General features: G+C 39.5%; 1 protein-coding gene across 1 annotated transcript in view; it reads left to right on the top strand.

Annotated features, from left to right (window-relative positions):
- The window catches only part of LOC144678948 (vacuolar protein sorting-associated protein 4B-like), a 46,556-nt gene extending 27,403 nt beyond the window's left edge, over positions 1-19,153 (top strand). The window contains exons 6-11 of the mRNA XM_078539070.1: positions 681-837; positions 4,664-4,812; positions 8,708-8,789; positions 9,800-10,019; positions 15,806-15,946; positions 18,334-19,153. Coding sequence (XP_078395196.1) covers positions 681-837; positions 4,664-4,812; positions 8,708-8,789; positions 9,800-10,019; positions 15,806-15,946; positions 18,334-18,435 — 851 coding nt within the window. The 3' untranslated portion in view covers positions 18,436-19,153. The remainder of the gene's footprint in view (positions 1-680; positions 838-4,663; positions 4,813-8,707; positions 8,790-9,799; positions 10,020-15,805; positions 15,947-18,333) is intronic.
- Positions 19,154-20,557: the final 1,404 nt, after the last annotated feature.

Below are 20,557 nucleotides of genomic sequence, written 5' to 3'. Positions count from 1 at the left end.
CAAGTCTCACCCACATTCCACACGGTGAATGGTGAAGTTAGTTTTTTTTAAAACTCTGCTTACAGTGTAGATCTGTCTTAGCTGTCTTCTCTCAATGAGCTGCAAACTGCACACACCAATTCCAAGCCACAACTATTAATTGGATGGCTCTCTGTCCCTTTATAATAGCCTCACGAAGTTTCGGTCTGCCCTGCAATTTGGGTTTCCAAATCTAAGTTTTGTTTTTGTTTTCTGAGAACTGGGTTAGTTTCCTCTCTGTGTTTTCCCTTTTCTGTGCCCATTGTCAGTTTCTGTTTTCAGTTAAGTCATACATGAGTTGTTTCTCCACCTAATGTTTTATAGCTCTTCTATTTAGACCTTTTAACTGTTATAACCTCCCAGCTAGTTTATGTTGCATTCACATCAGATGTTTATCAGTTTTAAATTAGGTTTCCCCCCCCCCCCACCTCTCTACAGTTAAACGTTAATTCCTAAAACCACAAGTTATATACTAAAACACATGAAGCATAAACTAGGTATTCGCAACACTATAATCTATAATTTCACCAGCTGATGTGATGTGAATTTGGGTTTCCAGTTCTTTGAGTATTACTTGATGTAGCTTCCATATAATTTCACTTAATTATGATTGTAAAGATTTTTTTGTAGCAGAATTTTGTAGCAGAGATTTATCTCTCCAGGTAAACGAACTCCATGGAGAGGAATCCTTCTGTTTGGTCCTCCTGGAACTGGCAAATCCTATCTGGCAAAAGCCGTGGCAAAAGAAGCAAACAATTCTACATTTTTTTCAATCTCCTCTTCTGACTTGGTCTCTAAATGGCTTGGAGAAAGTGAAAAGTAAGTTTCTATCATCTTGTATATGGATCTTTGAATTAATATCTTTGACATTGCCTACTTGAATATTGATAATGGACAATTTTGTGTGTTCCTGCCTCTTCTGTTTAAGAGCTTTTTTTGCAAGATATTGCACATCATATTTCTGTCTAAATCAATCCAGGTCAGAAGAGGAAGTGTTAACCAATTCAAAGTGAAATTAACATAGCAAGTTGGTTAATGTCATTGCTGAAAAAAGAGACATGTCTAAGCTTTTCGTCTTGCACTCGTCAGGACACTCACAAGAACATCAATATAAGGAGGAAAACAGTTTGTACTATATGTGAAGAGAGTGCTGATTGGTTGGCAAGTGGCGTTGCCATGGAGAATGCATCTGATGGTGACTGACAGTTAACTGCCAAGCATTGTTTGAGATTTGAACCAGGCAGCTTGACCCTGAGGAATGAGTCAGTGAATGGCTGTCCATGTTGACTCTGCCTGATTACCTTGAACTTACCCAAGTGCTAGTGCTCTTGCTTCTTTAATAATAGCTTCTAACATTTTCCCTATGACAGATGTTAAGCTAACTGGCCTGCTGTTTCCCACTTTCTGTCTCCTTCCTTTTTTGAATAATGGAGTTACATTTGCTATCTTCCAATCTGATGAAACTTTCCCTAATCTAGGGAGTTTCGGAAAATTAATTCCAATGCATCAACTATCTCACTAACCACTTCTTTTAAGAACCTAGAATGAAGTCCATCGGGACCCGGGCACTTGTCAGCCCGCAGCTCCAACAATTTACTTAGTACCACTTCTCTGGTGATTGTAATTTTCCTGAGTTCCACCCTCCCATTTCCTGATTTTTTTCGCTGCTTCTGGGATGTTACTTGTATCATCTATAGTGAACGCTGATGCAAAATACCTGTTCAATTCATCTGCCATTTCCTTGTTTTCCATTATCAATTCTCCAGTCTCACTTTCTATAAGACCAATGCTCACTTTGTTAACTCATTTCTTTTTAAAATATTTCTAGAAACTCTTACTATCTGTTTTTATATTTCTGGCCAGCTTTCTCTCGTACTCTAATTTTTCCCTCCTTATTAATTTTTTAGTCATCTTTTGCTGTCCCTTATATTCTGTCCACTCTCTGGCCTTCCAGCGATCTTTGCACAATTATATACTTTTTCTTTAAGTTTGATACTATCTTTAACCTTTCTAGTTAACCACGGATGGTGTGTCTGTCCCTTGGGCCTTTTCTTACACGTTGAAATGTATCTATTCTGTGTATTCTGAAATATCCCCTTAAATGTTTGCCACTGCATCTCTATTGACCCACCCCTTAACCTAATTTGCCAATTCACTTTAGCCAGCTCTGCTTTCTTACACTCATAATTGCCATTAGTTAAGTTTAAAAACATAGTCTCGGACACACTCCCCTCTCCCTCAAACTGAATGTAAAGTTCAAGCATATTATGGTTGCTGCTACCTAGGTGCGCCTTCACTATGAGCTCATAAACCCATCTTGTTGCACAATTCCAGGTCTAGCATAGCCTGCTCTCTGGGTGGCTACACAGCCTGCTGTTCTAAGAAACTACCCCGGAAACATTCTATGAACTCCTCATCTAGGCTACCTTTACCCATCTGACTTTTCCAGTCTATATGTAGATTAAAATCTCCCATGATTATTGCTATGCCTTTCTGACAAGCTCCCTTTATTTCTTCCTCTATGCTCCATCTACCATGTGGTTACTATTCGGAGGCCTGTACGTGGCTCCCACAAGTGACTTCTTGCCTTTACCATTTCTCATCTCTACCCAACCTTTTCCATATCCTGGTTTCCTGAACTTAGGTCATCCCTCTCTATTGTGCTAATACCACCATCAACTAATAGGGCCACCCCTACACCTTTCCCTTGCTTCCTGTCCTTTCTAAATGTCCTATACTCTTTAATATTCAGGTCCCAATCCATGTCTTCCTGCAGCCATGTCTCATTAATGGCTAACAAATCATAATTATTTATTTCTATGTGCGCTCTCAGTTCATCTGTTTTGTTTCGAATGGCTTCGTGCATTCAGATACAGAGCCTTTAGTTTTATCCTTTTTATAACCTCTAGTCTCATCTGTTGATTTACTGTTAGATTTGTCTCTTTATCCTTTCCTTTCCTGTAATAGTACCTTTCTGTTTTGCCTTGTCTCTACTCTTTGATTTAGCACATCTTCCCAAATTTGTACCTTTGCCCCCACTACTTAGTTTTAAAACCTCTCTAGTTCCCTCGTTGTGTGGCTCGCAAGAACACTGGTCCCAGCACTGTTCAGGTGTAGACCGTCCAACGGTACAGATCACACTTTCCCCAATACTGGTGCTAGTGCCCTACAAACCGGAACCCACTTCTCCCACACCAGGCTTTGAGCCATGCATTCATCTCCCTAATCAGATTTGTCCCATGCCAGTTTGCACATGGCCCAGGTAATAATCCAGAGATTATGACTTTCAAAGTTCTATTTCTTAATTTGATGCCAAGCTCCTTATACTGACTATGCAGAACCTCCTTCTTTGTCTTGCCTATGTCATTGGTACCACCATGGACCCCAACAACTGGGTCCTCCCCCCTCCCACTGCAAGTTCCTCTCCAGCCCCGAGCAGATGTCCCGAACCCTGGCACTGGGCAGGCAGCAAAGCCATCAGGACTCACGCTCTTTGCTGCTGAGATTATGTCAATCCCTCTGAGTGTACTGTCCCATACTACCACTACATTCCTTGTAACTCCCCTCGCTTGAATGGCTTCCTGTACCACGGTGCCATGGCCAGTTAGCTCATCTAAGCAAGCTGAAAAAACCTGTTGAACAATTGCAAGGGCCGAGGCTCCTGCCCTCTAGGCTCCCTTACCTGCCTCACTTGCAGTCACACCCTCCTGTCCTTGACCACTGACCAAATCAGAAGACTCCATCCTAAGTGGTGTGACTACCTCCTGGAATAAAGCGCCCAGGTAACTTTCCCCCGCCCTTATATGCTGCAGTGTCTGCAGCTCGGCCTCCAGCTCAATAACTCGGAGCCGAAATTCCTCCAGCCGCAAACAATTAACTGCAGATGTGTTTGTCCTGGATCACACCGGTAGCCAGAAGCTCCCACATTCTGCTATTGCAGCACATCACTTGCCCTGCCATCTCCAATATGTGTTGATGAATTAATTGCTAATTAATTAATTATAATTAATAAAGCTTGCACTTCCCAATAGATTTTGGCATTGCCAGTAAACTTTACAATACTGATAAAACAATACAGTACTTAGAATACTGATGAAACTAATAATACCAGTTAATGGTTAATTTGCTTCCGCTGCACCAAAGCGGAAATCAAATACCAGAGGCTGAAAAAGAGTAGAACAAAAAGCACCTCCTCCCCGCCCTTCACTGAACACCCCACTCAGCACATTTTACTTCTTGCAGTTAACCTTACATAAAGCACCTCTTTCCCCCTATGTACTGAATTCCCACTTTGAACCAAATTCCCAATGTCTTTGTAACAATCCTATACATGCACACATATGTACAAGATTGTGATGCAATTGGATGAAAGATTTCAGAACCTCACTCCACAAAGCAACCAGTGGCCAGAACCTGCAACAAGATTGTGGCAATTGACATGGAAAAATTGAACAGGGAGGGTTGATTTTGGTAAACCTTAACCCAGAAATGCCATTAAAAATCCTGAAAACGGGAAGTAAGATTTGTGAACTAGGGTTGCATACTATAAGTAAGACCTTTCATTTGTGAGGTATATCTCGGGTATTTGTTGGTTACACTGCAGGAATGTTTACATTGCTATACATTGTATTTCTGCCTTATTCAGGTTGGTAAAGAATTTATTTCAACTTGCCCGAGAGCACAAGCCTTCAATTATCTTTATAGATGAGGTTGATTCTCTCTGTGGTTCGAGGAGTGAAAATGAAAGTGAAGCTGCAAGGCGTATTAAAACTGAATTCTTGGTCCAGATGCAGGGTAAGCACCTTTGATGGGGTTAGTCTTGTTTATAGTTTGAGTTTAAAGTTCTATGTGGAATCAGAAAAGTTCATTTAGGCCACCATTCCTTTACAGTATTGTGAACTTTATCCAATCAATTAACCTTCTAAACAGAGGTTTCTGAAGTTCTCTCTATATGCGTGCCCCAAAAGCAAATAGAGTCCCCAGAATGTCAACCAAATGTTCCATCCTTGTTCTTTGGTGGTTTCTCATGATGTGATGTTTCTGTGGCGCCAGCAAAACTTGTGCAGCACAGAGCTATGGTCCTCTCTTTATTTTATTTTACAAACTTCAAACTTGTTCCAGATATTATGGGGAGGTGGTGGCATACTGGTATTGTCGATGGACTAGTAATCCAGAGACCCAGGTTCGAATCCCACCATGGCAGATAGTGAAATTTGAATTAAATAAGAATCTGGAACTAAAAATCCATTTAGGGAAGGACAACACAGCAATGTGGTTGACTCTTAACTGGCCTCTGAAATGGCCTAATGGCTAAAAAGTCTAAAAGGAATGGAACCTACGGAGCACCCGGTATCAACCTAGGCACCGGAAATGCCCTGTCCAAAATTGGGAGAGCTGCCTTGCAGACTAGTCAAGCAACAACTTGACATAGTCATACTCACAGAAACATACCTCACACCACCATCACCGTTCCTGGGTATGCCATAGTGGTATACAGTCGAGTTGGGGGAGTTGCCCTGGGAGTCCTCAACATCGACTCCGGACCCCTTAGAGTGTCATGGCATCAGTCAATGGGCAAAGAAACCGCCTGCCGATTACCACATACTGCCCCCCTCAGTTGATGAATCAGCCTGAATTCCCCAGCATCGGAGATGTCAGTCTTCAGCTAATTCGATTCACTCCACGTGATAACTGGATACTGCAAAGGCTATGGGCCCTGACAACATTTCAGCAATAGTACTGAAGACTTGTGCTCCAGAACTTGCTGCACGTCTAGCCAAGCTGTTCCAGTACAGATACACACTGTCATCTACCCAGCTATGTGAGAAATTGCCCAGGTATGTCCTGTACGCAAAAAAGCAGGACAAGTCCAAAACGGCCAATTACCGCCCCATCAGTCTACTCTCCATCACCAGTAAAGTGATGAAAGGGATCATCAACAGTGCTATCAAGCAGCACTTGCTTAGCAATAGTCTGCTCAGTGATGCTCAGTTTGGGTTCTGCCAGGGCCACTCAGCTTCTGACCTCATTACAGCCTTGGTTCAAACATGGACAAAAGAGCTGAACTCCCGTGGTGAGGTGAGAGTGACTGCCCTTGACATCAATGACTGAGTGTGGCATCAAGGAGCGCTAGGAAAACTGGAGTCAATGGGAATCTGGGAAAACTCTCTGGTGGTTGGAGTCATACCTAGCATAAATGAAGATGGTTGTTGGAGGTCATTCATCTCAGTTCTAGGACATCACTGCAGGAGTTCCCCAGTGCAGTGTCCTAGGCCCAACCATCTCCAGCTGCTTCATCAATGACCTTCCTTCCATCATAATGTCAGAAGTAGGGATGTTCGCTGATGGTTGCACAATGTTCGGCACCATTTGCGAGTCCTCAGGTACTGAATCAGTCCATGTCCAAATGCTGCAAGACTTGGACAGTAACTAGGCTTGGGCTGACAAGTGGCAAGTAACATTCGTGCCGCACAAGTACGAGGCAATGACCATCTCCAACAAGAGAGAATCTAACCATTGCCCCTTGACAATCAATGGCATTACCATTGCTGAATCCCCCACTATCAATATCCTGGGGGATTACCATTGATGGGAAACTGAACTGGTCTAGCCATATAAATACTGTGACTACATGAGCAGGTCAGAGGATAGGAATCCTGTGGCGAGTAACTCACCACCTGACTCCCCAAAGCTTATCCACCATCTACAAGGCACAAGTCAGGAGTGTGATGGAATATTCTCCACTTGCTTGGATGAGTGCAGCACCAACAACACTTAAGCTTGACACCATCCAGGACAAAGCAGCCTTCCTGATTGGCACCACATCCACAAACATTCACTCCCTCCACCACTGACGAACAACGGCAGCAGTATATACCATCTACAAGATGCACTGTGGAAACTCACTAAGGCTCCTTAGGCAGTACCTTCTAAACCCACAACCACTACCATCTGAAATGACAAGGCCGGAAGAAACATGGAAACACCACCACCTGAAAGTTCTCCTACAAACCACTCACCATTGGAAATATATCGCTGTTCCTTCATTGTAGCTGGGTCAAAATCCTGGAAGTTCCTCCCTAACAGTACTGTGAGTGTACCTCCACTACATGGACTGCAGTGGTTCAAGAAGGCAGCTCACCACTTTCTCAAGGGCAATAAATACTGGCCTAGCCAGCGATGTTCGCATCCCATGAATGAATAAAAAAAATGTAGTTCTATTTTGAAAACTATTGATCAACACAGCATTAACAGATTTTGCTGGGAATCTGTTCCACATAGCTACTGCATCAGAGAGAGAAAAGAAAATCCTAATTAAGTGCTACATGAGACTCAATTTCCAAATTCGCAGTTGAAGCCTACATCTATATGATCAATTGCTTTTGGTATTTAAATGAAAACTGAAGAAAAGAAATAACTTGCATTTATAGAGCCCCTTTCACTTCCTCAGGAAGTCCAAAAACACATCAGTCAATAAATTACTTTTGAATTGTCACTGTTATGGCATGCTAAACATGGCAACCAGTCTGCACCTAGCACCCAAACAATGAGATAGGACAGTTAGGCCTAATTGACTCTTGCCATTTAGACATTACAACAACAGATTTTGTCTATATAGTACCTTTAACCTAGTAAATTCACCTAGGACATTTTTGTACATACCTGCCAGACACGTTAAAGTAGCACAACGGTTCAGTGAAGAAATCAATATATCAATTTAAAATGTTCTTATTTTATTAACAAACCACAAAATTAAAAGATAAGCTCAAAGCTGCAGTCTAATTTTAGGTTCTAAATGGCATTTGGAAGAAAAGCTGATAGCAAGTTCAATTTTGTGACTTCATTATTAGTGTGTGCAACCTTTTGCCATGTGGGTGTATCAAGGACTACAGGTTCTTGTTGGGTGCAGCCTATAGTCCCAGGTTGTTCTGTGAAATATTTAAATAACTGTAAGACATTGCATTTTACATTTGACTTGGTGTTAAATTGCAGAAAATGAAAGACTTGTCAGTTTTATGGTGTTTTTATTTATTAATAAGACTTAATGGGAAATATTCTATCTAACTAGATAGTTTATAGACTAAGCAAAATTAATATATCAGCGGATGAAAGCTATTTGAAAGCTGTAATCACCAAGAACACCCAACATCGATCTTTTAAACCAACACTTCTCTCCCAAGAAAACTGTTAAATTTGTACATAAGCATCGAAGGCTAGAAAGATGCTTCATCCAACTTCACTACTGTGGCATTTTCAGTTATAGTTTCTGAGAAAAATGTTTCTTTCCAGCAGTACTCCTGGTCCACGATATAATTTATATCAAAATTAATAGAATGCTTGAAATGATCACCTGTTGTGACTTGTGCTGATAGAAACTGACCTGTTCTACTGAAAATTTTTAACCTTAACTTGTACTGATGAGGATCTGCTTTCCATTGAACTGCAATCTTTTTAATGAATGATCTGACTCATTGCTGAATCTTGAACCTGAACATTAACTAGCACATGTCTAACTTGACACTAAAGTATAACAACCTTAGTTTACTTAATCAAAATTTCACTTTATGGAATTTTCAACATGATGAGTTTCCAAGATGAAATTCAACTTGTCACTGTTCAAATTCCTACTATGTCCTGTTTTGTACATAATGCACATTACACACTAACACTACTGATTAACTTTTAACAGGTGTTGGAGTAGATAATGAAGGAATCTTGGTACTTGGAGCAACAAATATCCCATGGGTTCTGGATTCTGCCATAAGAAGAAGGTAAAATGTTTATGCAACTTTTTTTTGTTACTGATGCCTTTTAAATGAAAATAACATCTGTCAGAAGATTATCCGTACTGGTAAACAAATTATGACTCCCTATTAGCATGCGTGCATGCACAATGATGCCGTTTTTTATGGTTGATAAACCTGCTGTCAAGAAAACTGAAAGCAGCCCCTTGTGAAATGCTGCACTCAAGAATTACAGGGCAACCTTTCACTAAACAATTATCACTCTTAACAAAGCAGAACATTCAAAGATTGCTTCGTGCTGCCATTGAATAATATAATTGTCCAAAGAGCTTTAACTGTTGGATATAAAATACTATGTATAACCTCTTGTCATTTCATAGAGAGAAACAACTGGCACTATATATGGGAAATCCTAAATGCATGCATCTAACATCTTGTATTTACTTTCAAATGGCCACTGCTGTCACTGGGGAAAATAAGAAATTGTTCATTATATGTTTTATCATGATTTTCTATTTGGATGATGCATTTTTACTATAAAATCAAAATGCAAATTGTGGTAAGTTTGATTGAAAAAAGGAAGCGGACACCATAAAGATCTATTTGTGTAATTATGAATGAGATTCTCCTTGCAGAGATCTTAAATTATTTTGAAGATATAGCTGGCTTTTGGATTTATCTTGGCACCTAATTGATAATATAATATCATGGAATCCAATTACTGAAGCCAATTTGAATTGATGTTTTGATGGGAGAATAATGTTCTATTGGTACAGTATCCCCAAAACAAGTGCAAATGATCATATGCATTGAATTTGGTCAGTCTACTTATCAGTGCTAATTCAGCCCCCATCCCAACCCGTAACTTAGCAAAGCAGTGCTAAAATATGGATTTAATGCTGTGAATGCAAATAGTCTCAAAACTTTGTATACCCAATGATCACCATTATCATCGATCAAATCAAATTAATGCACCTCATTATCACTGGTGTCTTTGGCATTACAAAATTTCTTACACTTAAACTGTTGTTTTCCAGATTTGAGAAACGTATCTACATTCCATTACCTGAACAGGGTGCTCGTGCTATAATGTTTAGATTGCACCTTGGGACAACGCAGAATAGTCTGACTGATGAAGATTATCGGATATTGGCGAAGAAAACAGAAGGATATTCTGGGGCTGACGTCAGTGTCATAGTACGAGATGCTTTGATGCAGCCAGTCAGAAAGGTTCAGTCAGCTACTCATTTCAAGAGGGTAAGGTACCATAAAAATAAAGTCAGTAATTTTCAGGAAAGATGTATCCATCCTATTAACCATATAGATAAATGTAAAGAAATTCATTAACCAAAGTTGAAATTATATTTCACCCTTTCTCCTCAGCTATTTGGTTCATGTCTGCCATGGCTCATTTTTCACGGATGTTAACTCTGACTTCTATGTATCAGCTATTAGAATTTGGAGAATAGCACTCAAAATGAGTTGTGCTCCCCTTTTGTTCTTCACATCCTAATTCTTTAAGGATCTACCTTGCCTTCAACCCACTGTTCACTCTGTACCACACCTTTCAAATGGTTTAATTCTTACCTACAACAAAAGGATTGCATCTCCTCTTATGATTTTCCTTTCTGCATAAAGATATGTTGGTTTGCCAAAAGGCAACCTTTCCTTGTAAGATAACTTCCCACGTCCCAGGTATCAGTCGAGTAAACCACCTTGGAACTGCTTCTACACACTTATATCCTTTCTTAAATAAGGAGACAAAAACTAGAGTACTCTAAATGCGGTCTCACCTATGCCCTGTACAACTGCAGCAAAACATCCCTACTTTTATATTCCATTATCTGAAGAAGAGTCATACGGATTCAAAACATTAACTTTGTTTCTCTCTGCACAGATGCTGCCTGACCTGCTGAGTTTTTCCAGCATTTTCTGTTTTTATTTCAGATTTCCAACATCAGTATTTTGCTTCTATTTATATTCCATTTGCCTTCCTAATCACTTGCTGTAGCTGCATACTAATTCGAATTCATGTGCAATATCTCTCCATTGAAATAATATGCTGCTTTTCTATTCTTCCTGCCGAAATGGACAAGTTCACATTTTCCCAAATTTTACACAATCTGCCAGTTTTTTTCTCACTCACTTAACCTATCTATGTCCCTTTGCAAACTCTTAAAGTCCTCTTCACAACTTAACTTTCCTATCCATCATTGTGTCATCAGCAAATTTAGCAACCATATATTTGGCCCCTTCATCCAAGTCATTGATATAAATTGTAAATAGTTGAGGCCCCAGCACTAATCCCCGTCGCATCCACTCGTCACACCTTTACTACCCAAAAAAGACCCATTTATCTCTACTCTCTGTTAGCTAAACAATCCTCTGCTCATGCTGATATGTTACCCACTATACCATGAGCTCTTATTTTGTGTAGTTACCTTTGATGTGTCAAATGCCTTTTGGAAATCCAAGTACAGTACATCCACAGGTTCCCCTCCATCCGCGTTGCTTGTTACTTCCTCAAAGAGCTCCAATAAATTAGTCAAACATGATTTCCCTTTGACAAAATCATGTTCACTCTGCTAGATTGAATTGAGATTTTCTTAGTACTCTGCTATAACCTCCTTAATAATAAATTCCAGCAATTTCCCTACAACAGATGTTAAGCTAACTGGCCCGTAGTTTCCTGCTTCAGTCTCCCTCTTGAATAGAGGAATCACATTTGCTATTTTCCAATCTGATGGGACCTTTCCAGAATCCATGGAATTTTGTAAAATTAAAAACCACTGCATCTACTATCTCAGCAGCCACTTCTTTTAAGACCATAGGATGCAGTCTATCAGGACCTGGGGACTTGTCAGCTTTTGGTACGGATAATTTTCTCAGTACCTTTTCCCTGCTGATTGTAATTGTTTTAAGCTCCTCCCTCCCTTTTACCTCCTGTTTCATAATTTCTAATGTTATTTGTATCCTTTACAATGAAGACAGTTGCAGAATATCTGTTCAATTCATCCACCATTTCCTTATTTTTGATTATTAACTTCCCATTCTCACTCTCTAGAGGGCTGATGCTCACTTTACTTTTTCCCTTTTAAATACCTGTAGGAACTCTTATTATCAGTTTTTATATTTATAGCTAGCTTTCTCTCATACCCTCATTTCTCCCTCCTTATATTTTAGTCATTCTTTGCTGTTCTTTATATTCTCTCCAATCTTCTGACCTGCAACTCATCTTTGCAGATTGATCTGTTACTATCTTTAACTTTAGTTAGCCACGGATGGTGTGTCCTTCTCTTAGAGCCTTCCTTTCTTACCAGAATGTATCTTTTCTGAGTATTCTGAAATCTCTGCTGCCTGACACTGCATCTCTACTGACCTTAACCTAATTTCCCAATTCACTTTAGCCAGCTCTGTCTTCATGACTTCATAATTGCCCTTTTTTAAGTTCAAAACACTAGTCTTGGATCCACTCCTCTCTCCCTCAAACTGAATGTGAAATTCAATCATATTATGACCACTGCTACCTAGGGGCACCCTCACTGAGGTCATTAATCATGTCTCATTGCACATTACCAGATCTAGTATAGCCTGCTCGCTGGTTAGTGCTGAAACGTGCTCCTCTACGAAACTGACCCAAAAACACACTATGAACTCATCATCGAAGCTACCTTTGCCAGTCTAATTTTCCAATCTATATGTAGATTAAAATCAACCATGATTATCACCATACCTTTCTCACAAGCCCCCATTATTTCTTCCTGTATACCCGTCCTACAGTGTTGTTCTGTTAGGGGTCTATGACACGCTCCCACAAGTGACTTCTTAGCTTTACTATTTCTCATCTCTACCCAAACTGATTCTACATCTTGATCTCCAGAACTAAGGTCATACCTCTCTATTGTACCAACGTCACCCTTAATTAACAGAGCTACCCCTCCACCTTTTCCAAGCTTCCCATCCTTCTTAAGTGTCGTGTGCCCATATATTCAGGTCCCAATTTTTGTCATCCTGCAGCCATGTTTCTGTAATTGCTATCAGATCATACAAATTTAATTCTATTTGTGCTGTTAATTCATCTGTTAACCTTAGTTCTGTCTCTTAACTTTTTTTTTGTAACATCTAGCCTTATCTGCTGGTGCACTCTTAGAATTGTGTACACTGTCCCTTTCTGCCATGCTCTGATCATCATTTCCCTTATTCCTACCTTGCTCTTTTGCCATGTTTTCTCTATTTAATTTATCACATCTTCTCAAACTTGATCCCTTGCCCCCACTATTTAGTTTAAAGCCTTCTCTATACCTGGTTATAGGACTCGCCAGAACGCTCATCACAGTACGGTTCAGGTGAAGACTGTCCCAACGGTACAGCTCCCACTTTCCCCAGTACTGGTGCCAGTGCCCCATGAATCAAAACCCATTTCTCCCACACCAATCTTTGAACCATGCATTTAATGCTCTAATCTGATTTACCCTATGCCAATTTGAGGAGGCGGTGACATAGTGGTATTGTCACTGGACTAGTATTCCAGAGACCCAGGGTAATGCTCTGGGGACCCGGATTCAAATCCCATGGCAGATGGTGAAATTTGAATTTAATAAAAATCTGGAATTAAAAGTCTTACGATGACCATGAAACCATTGCTGATTGTAAAAGTCCATCTGGTTCACTAATGTCCTTTAGGGAAAGAAATCTGTCCTTACCTGGTCTGGCCTACATGTGACTCCAGATGCATAGCAATGTGGTTGACTCTTAAATGTCCCCTAAACAAAGGTAATTAGGGATGGGCAATAAATGCTGGTCTAGCCAGTGACACCCACATCCCATGAACGAATATAAAAAAAATTTGGTTGTGGCTCAGGTAGTAACCCAGAGGTTATTACCTTTAAGGTTCTGCTTTTTAATTTGGTCCCTAGCTGCTCGTACTCCCTCAGTAGAACCTCTTTCCTCAAGCTACCTATGTCATTGGTACGTCGGTGGACTACGATCACTGGAGTTTCCCTCCAGCCCCATGCCGATATCCCGAACCCTGACATTGGGTAGGCAACACAGCCGTCTGGACTCCGCTCTCGGCTGCACTATACTATCCCCAACTACCACTACATTCCTTTTAGCTTCCCCACCACCACAGCACCCCCCCCGCCAATGTTTGAATGGATTCCTGTACCATAGTCAGTTTGCTTATCCACCCTGTACCCACAACTTTCATCCATGTAGCTGTAAGAATCTTGAAGCTGTTGGACAATTGCAAAGGCTGAGGCTCTTCCGCTTCTACCTTCTGGATGCCCATACTCGAAATCACACCCTCCTGTCCCTGACTGCTGACCAAAATCAGAAGAGCCTATCCTAAGGGTTGTGACTGCCTCCTGGTACAGAGTGTCCAGGTAATTTTCCTCCCCCCGATGCATCGTAGTGTCTGCAGCTCAACCTCCAGGTCCGTGACTCTGAGCTGGAGCTGCTCAAGCCACAGACAGTTATTGCAGACATATTTGCCCTGGATCACCCCAATGTCCAGGAATCCCCACATTTTGGAATCGCAATATGTCACCTACTCTGCCATCGTTTTTATGTATTAATTCATAATTAATAAACACTGCTGTTCCCAATAACCTTTATGACTAATAAAACCTCAGTTACTAATGAATTGCACAGGTTTTGAAGATAAATGAGCAAAATATTCACCAACCAATCACTTATCTGTTTTCCTGTGATGTCACACTTTGATTTCTCTCAGAACATGGCCAGTCGGCTCTGAAGCCACTGACTGGACTGGATTGGATAGCTCTTCTAGGTGGTGGTTACTGCCTCCAAGTCCTTTCCCCTTGCTCCTTTTCCATTTCCCTATTCATCTGCTTAGTGGTGACTTTCATCCTCCATACTGTAAACTGCTCAGATGTTTCTTCTCATGCAAGTGCATTCTAGACTTGCAACTTATTGCAGCCTTTGCATAATATTTTGACAATTTAAAAAGGAATTTGCTTTGTGAAAAATAAAATAGTTATGGGCATAATATACCTCCCATTTTGTCATAGCAGAGCAATGCATCACTTAGAACTCCATTAAAGATTTTTTCTATTAACCACCATAAATTCTAAGTATCAGATTAAGAGACAGCACATAAATTTAGCATCTCACTTTTAAAAAATTATAATGTTAAATTTTGATTTTTACTACAAATTCAAACCAACTTTGTATTTGCAAAAGATCTGCCTTGTTATAGTTTGTTGTGGGAATGTTTCTGTCCATGTTCTCATATTTCTGGATTTTTTTTTTTGTTCGTTCATGGGATGTGTTGTCGCTGGCTAGGCCAGCATTTATTGCCCATCCCTAACTGCCCTTGAAAAGGTGGTGGTGAGCTGCCTTCTTGAACTGCTGCAGCCATGTGATGTTAGGTATACCCTCAGTGTTGTTCGGGAGGGAGTTCCAGGATTTTGACCCACCAACAGTGAAGGGACGGCGATATAGTTCCAAATCAGGGTGGTGAGCGGCTTGAAGGGGAACTAGGTGGTGGTTTTCCCATGTATCTGTTGCCTTTGTCCTTCTAGATGGCAGTGGTTGTGGGTTTAGAAGCTGCTGTCTAATTTAGTCATAGCAACTCACCAATGTGTACGTTATTTGATGAATTGCTTGGATAGGCAAGTTCTTCTGTTCAGACTTGGCCCAATTAAAATCAAATTTACTTATTGTTATTTATGACATACCAAGTTTAGCAGTCTGTTGTGAAATAGTGGCTGCAGCAACTCATAACATCTTAACAATTGACTACTATAGGCCAGCAGCTAGTTCTGACGAAAGGTCATTGACCTAAAATGCTAACTCTGTTTCTCTCTATAGATGCAGCCAAATCTGTGTGTTTCCAGCATTTTCTTTCTTTCTTTCAGACTCCAAACAATATTTTGCTTTTGTTATCGGCTCGCAAACTTAAAGAATTTACGCTGTTACTCTACTGTACAGAAGAAACAATTAAATTAAGTTTGTAGTGTTAGACACATTGTTAACTTGCAGCATAATTGCTAAGTAGTTTGCCTTTTTAAAATTTGTAGGTCAGAGGTCCTTCAAATGCAGATCCATCCGTGATTGTGGATGACCTTCTAACGCCATGTTCACCTGGTGATCCTAATGCTTTGGAGATGACCTGGATCGATGTTCCAGGGGATAAGCTTCTGGAGCCTGTAGTGTCCATGGCAAGTGGCCTTAATTTCTACAGATCTTACTGTTACATCTTGGATCTCTGGTTGTTTATAGTTCTTCACCACCCCCCCCCCAACCCTCATAACATGTCATGAAGATGAGATGTTTCAAACTACCATCCGAAGCTGTCTAAAACAATCTTATTGAAAGAGTTTAACGAATATATTCTTATGTAATAAATAATTTAGCCGTTGGATTATATGCATAGGCTGTGATGCATGCTAATTGATTCCTTAAGTAAATGTGAAAATTAACACGCAATGGTTGTGCATTTGACCCCATGTTAAAGTTATTTCATATATAAGATGCTTTGAGATGTTTTGTGATACTAAGAACTACATAAAGGCATGACTTCTTTGCACCTTAGAACTAGTGTTGGGAAGATGTTCACAAAAAACTTGACTGTGTAAAATGCATTTTTAGGTATGCTAGTGAAGGCAAATACCCTGGAATCATTTAAGAATCGGGGAGATACTATAAAGAGGAAAATGAGATTCTTTCTAGATGGAAGAATTAGGATAGGGCAAATGATTTTCCTTAACTATATTTGTCTTGTAAACTATTTAGCCACTCTTTTTGTCCTCAGTCATGTGATCATTATTTGATATAGCTCAGCACTTTGAGTAATATCTAGCTTCTCACCAATTGTGCAGTGCTGGCTTTTGAGGCTGTTTGCATGTGTCCTTTAAGCCAACAGTAATGCACTAGCCAATTCTGTTGCTCCTAGACTTTGAAATTGTGGCTTCCAGCCATGAATTAACATACTCACTGGAACAGGAGTGAGCCAGTCAGTCCCTTGAGCCTATTTCACCATTCAGGTAGATCATGAGTAATCTATATCTTAACTCCATCTGCCTGGCTTGGTTCCATAATCCTTGGTATCCTTTCCTGGGATTAAAAATTAATCTATTAAAAATCTTATTGATCTCAGTTTTGAAATTTTTAATTGGCCTAGCTTCAACAGCTTTTTGGGGGAGAGAGCTCAAGATTTTGACTGTCCTTTGTGAAGAAGCGCATTCTAATATCACTCCTGAATAACCTAGTTCTAATTCTGAATGTTATGCCCCTTATTCTGGATTTTTATACCAGGGGAAATAGTTTCTTTCCTATCTACACTATCAACTCTTTTTATTTAACCATCTTAAATACCGTCTTCTGTATTCAAGGGCATTCAAGCTTGGTTTGTGCAATCTTTTCTTGTAATTGAGCCTCTTGGTCCCAGTGTCATTCTGGTGAACCTGCAATGTAAACCTTTCAAGGCCAACATATCCTTCTTAAAATCCAAATCTGAATGCAGAATTCAGTGTGGTCTAGCCAGAGTTCTGAACAGCCATAAATAATTTAAAAGCAAAATACTGAGCATGCTGGAAATCTGAAACAAAAACAAAAATTGCTGGAAAAACTCAGCAGGTCTGACAGCATCTGTGGAGAGAAAGACAGAGTTAACGTTTCGAGTCAATATGACTGCCTTTCTCTCCGCAGATGCTGTCAGACTTGCTGAGTTTTTCCAGCAATTTTTGTTTTAGAACCATAAATAATCTCTAACTCTGGCAATAAAGGCTACCACTCCATTAGCCTTTCTTAATTTTTTTAACCAGTCCACTAGATTTGAGTGATTTCTGCTCTTGGGCCCCCCTATATATTTCTGCTTCTCAGCATTTAGAAAATATTCCAATTTTTAGTCCAAATGGATGACCTTGCACTTTCCCACATTGAATTTCCAGTTTTGTCCACTCACTGAATCTATCATAGTCCATTTGCAACTTTCTGCCCCCATCTACACACAATAAGAACGTTTCTGCTTGCTTCTTGATGTTGGTCATACTCTCTACAGAGAATATAAAAGAATGGCGTTCCACTTAATTTTCATGTGTAGTATTTGATACAGCAGTATCAACCTAGGAGAATAGAGGAAAGCCAGGTGCAAGGGAGTAGCATGTCGTCTCTTATATAAAAGAGGTAGTGAGAATAGTGTAGTTAAATGTGGATAACCTTTATGGGTAAAATGCTTTTTTAAATCACTTATCTACAGTATAGAAATATTGAGTTGCCCTTAGAAGAAGATTAACTTTTAAAAATTTACTCAAAATTTGTATAAAGAACTGACTCATTTTTAAAGGAATTGTATTAAGTACACTGAGTACTTTAAAAATTCAGTTCCTATTAAATTGTTAAAGGAACTGTTGGAGATATAAGAGCTTCACAAAGAGCTGTGGTCAATTCCAGCAGTTTAGAGTGTAAGAGAGGAAAATGAAAGTCTCCTAAAAATTGCAATTTAACAATAACATGATCTATGCAAATAGTCTTACATTCTGCTAGGATTATTCATAACAGTCTCTAACTATACTTAATCATTTCCCTCTTTCATTTTCTTTAACAGCCTGATATGATACAATCGTTGGCAAGCATAAAACCGACTGTTAATGATGAGGACTTGGAGAAGTTGAAGAAATTCACAGAAGACTTTGGTCAGGAAGGCTAAACCATAAGACCTTAATTTGCACTGCAGAATATTTTTTTTCTTGTACATCTCTTTTTTCTATTCACTTAAATCAATTGCATACTATAGTAAAAGTTTATTTTTCTCTTCATTTTATTATTGGAACTATTGTGTTTCAGACCATGGGACTTAATATATATAGTCTTAAATCCAACTTTATATAATACTAATTTCTATATTTGCCTATTAGGAAACTAGTTCTCATATCTAAAAATCTAAAAAGGCTAAGAGAAACATAATACAGATTTCATCAAGGGTTTAGCATGATATTTAAACAACATTACTGAAATTATTAAGAATTTTAAAATGAATGAAGTACCCTGTACATACAATGTGCTGACATTATTAAGGAATGTAAAATAATCTTGGATATCATTGGTACATTCTAAATACTTTGTGAATGGGGCATTTTAAAGAGACTATTTGCACATAAGCTCTAATAACTGTACTGCCCATAGGATTGACCATTTTATTGTACTTCAGGTAGGCTCTAAAATTTCCAACTGTGTGTAAAATATAAACTTGAAGCTTTGTATTGAAGAAATTGGGACTACTTATGCAGTTATTTGTATTCAAAGAAATACGAATGAAGTGATTAACTTCCATATATGTAGATTTTTTATAATGGAAACCTGTTTGGGAGCCCTTATATTTTCTGTTTAATTTCTGTTTTTTGTAAATAAAGCTTACATCGACCTAATGCTATCCTGTTTTGAATTCTTATTTCAGGAGACAGTGTATTTTTATTTACTGAGCTCTTCTTCAGTAAAAATTCTTGCTTGTCCTCCGCGAGTGATATAGGCACATTTTTCCAGAAATCTAAATCTGCTTGTATAATAGCTAGGTTGCAGGGTGGTGAGTGGTAGGAAGCAACTTTATTTTTGTGCAGAATTGTGAGTTCACCTGATTTACTCGGTGTTGAACAGGGGTTTAGGACTATGAAATGAGATATGGGGAATGATTTGGCAGGAGTGAAGGTTATAGCTTCGCCCATAATTACGGAAAGTCCGATTGAGGCTAAAGAGATGGACAGTTACAAGAACAAGCTCCTGGTATTTTTCAATCATGTGTGATGTGATCAGAGCATTGGCTAAACAAAGTCTATCACCAGAGGTCAAAGTAATACCACGAGCAGATGTTAGAGTAGCCAAAACTTTCTTTAACGGTGAGAATAATTCAAAGGAAGTGTTTGGCAGGTCTTCATTAATTGAGGCTCAGAAAGCAGATCCAGAGTTAAACAAGTTAGCACAGTCAGCTGACACTGAAGCTGAGGTGGAAGGAATTCCAGAGTGCTGTTACCTTAAAAACGGAGTTCTGATGATGAAGTGGCGATACCCTCACAGATCTGTGGATGAGGAATGGACGGTTGTTCATCAGATAGTGGTACCGCCCAAATATTGTAAGGAGATATTGCGAGTAGGACATGAAATCCCTATGGTAGGAGATGTAGGGATATGGAAAACCCAAGCACAGAGAAACAGGCATTTTACCTGGCCAAGACTTTATAAGGATGTACTATTTTGTGAAATGTGTCATACATGTCAGGTAGTAGGTAAACCTCAGCATGTAATCACATGTAGTTAAAGCTACAATTTGATCAGTGGCATTTTCTTTTTGAGTTCTCTTTTCGGAGTCACTCTTATGAACTCCAGTAAGTCCCAAGGGCTTCCCTTGGAACTTCCAGCATTCTGATAAACGTGTCCCACTTTATTACAATGGAAACACTTAGGCCTTCGAGTTTCACCTCCACCCTCAGTACTTTTAATACCCATACCAGTTTTTGAAGAACCATACAGTTGGGTATTAGTAGATTGTGTCGGGCCATTACCCAAAACAAAAGCAGGACATCAGTATATCCTTAAAATCATGGATATGACAACCTCATTTCCAGAAGCTATTCCTTTAAGGACAACTACAGCTAAGCCGGTAGTGGAAAAGCTAACTCAGTTTTTCATTCGTTATGGCCTACCAATTGAAATACAATCTGACCAATGTTCTAACTTTATGTCTAAAATTTTCCAGGACATAATCAGCAGTTTGGGTATCAAACAAATAAAGTCTACTGCCTAATACCCACAGACACAGGGAGCTTTGCAGAGATATC

The sequence above is a fragment of the Cetorhinus maximus genome, chromosome 3 (genome assembly GCF_964194155.1).
Source record: "Cetorhinus maximus chromosome 3, sCetMax3.hap1.1, whole genome shotgun sequence".
NCBI lineage: Eukaryota > Metazoa > Chordata > Chondrichthyes > Lamniformes > Cetorhinidae > Cetorhinus > Cetorhinus maximus.
The sequence above is the reverse complement of the archived record's forward strand: the minus strand, read 5'-3'. Positions and strand labels throughout refer to the sequence as shown.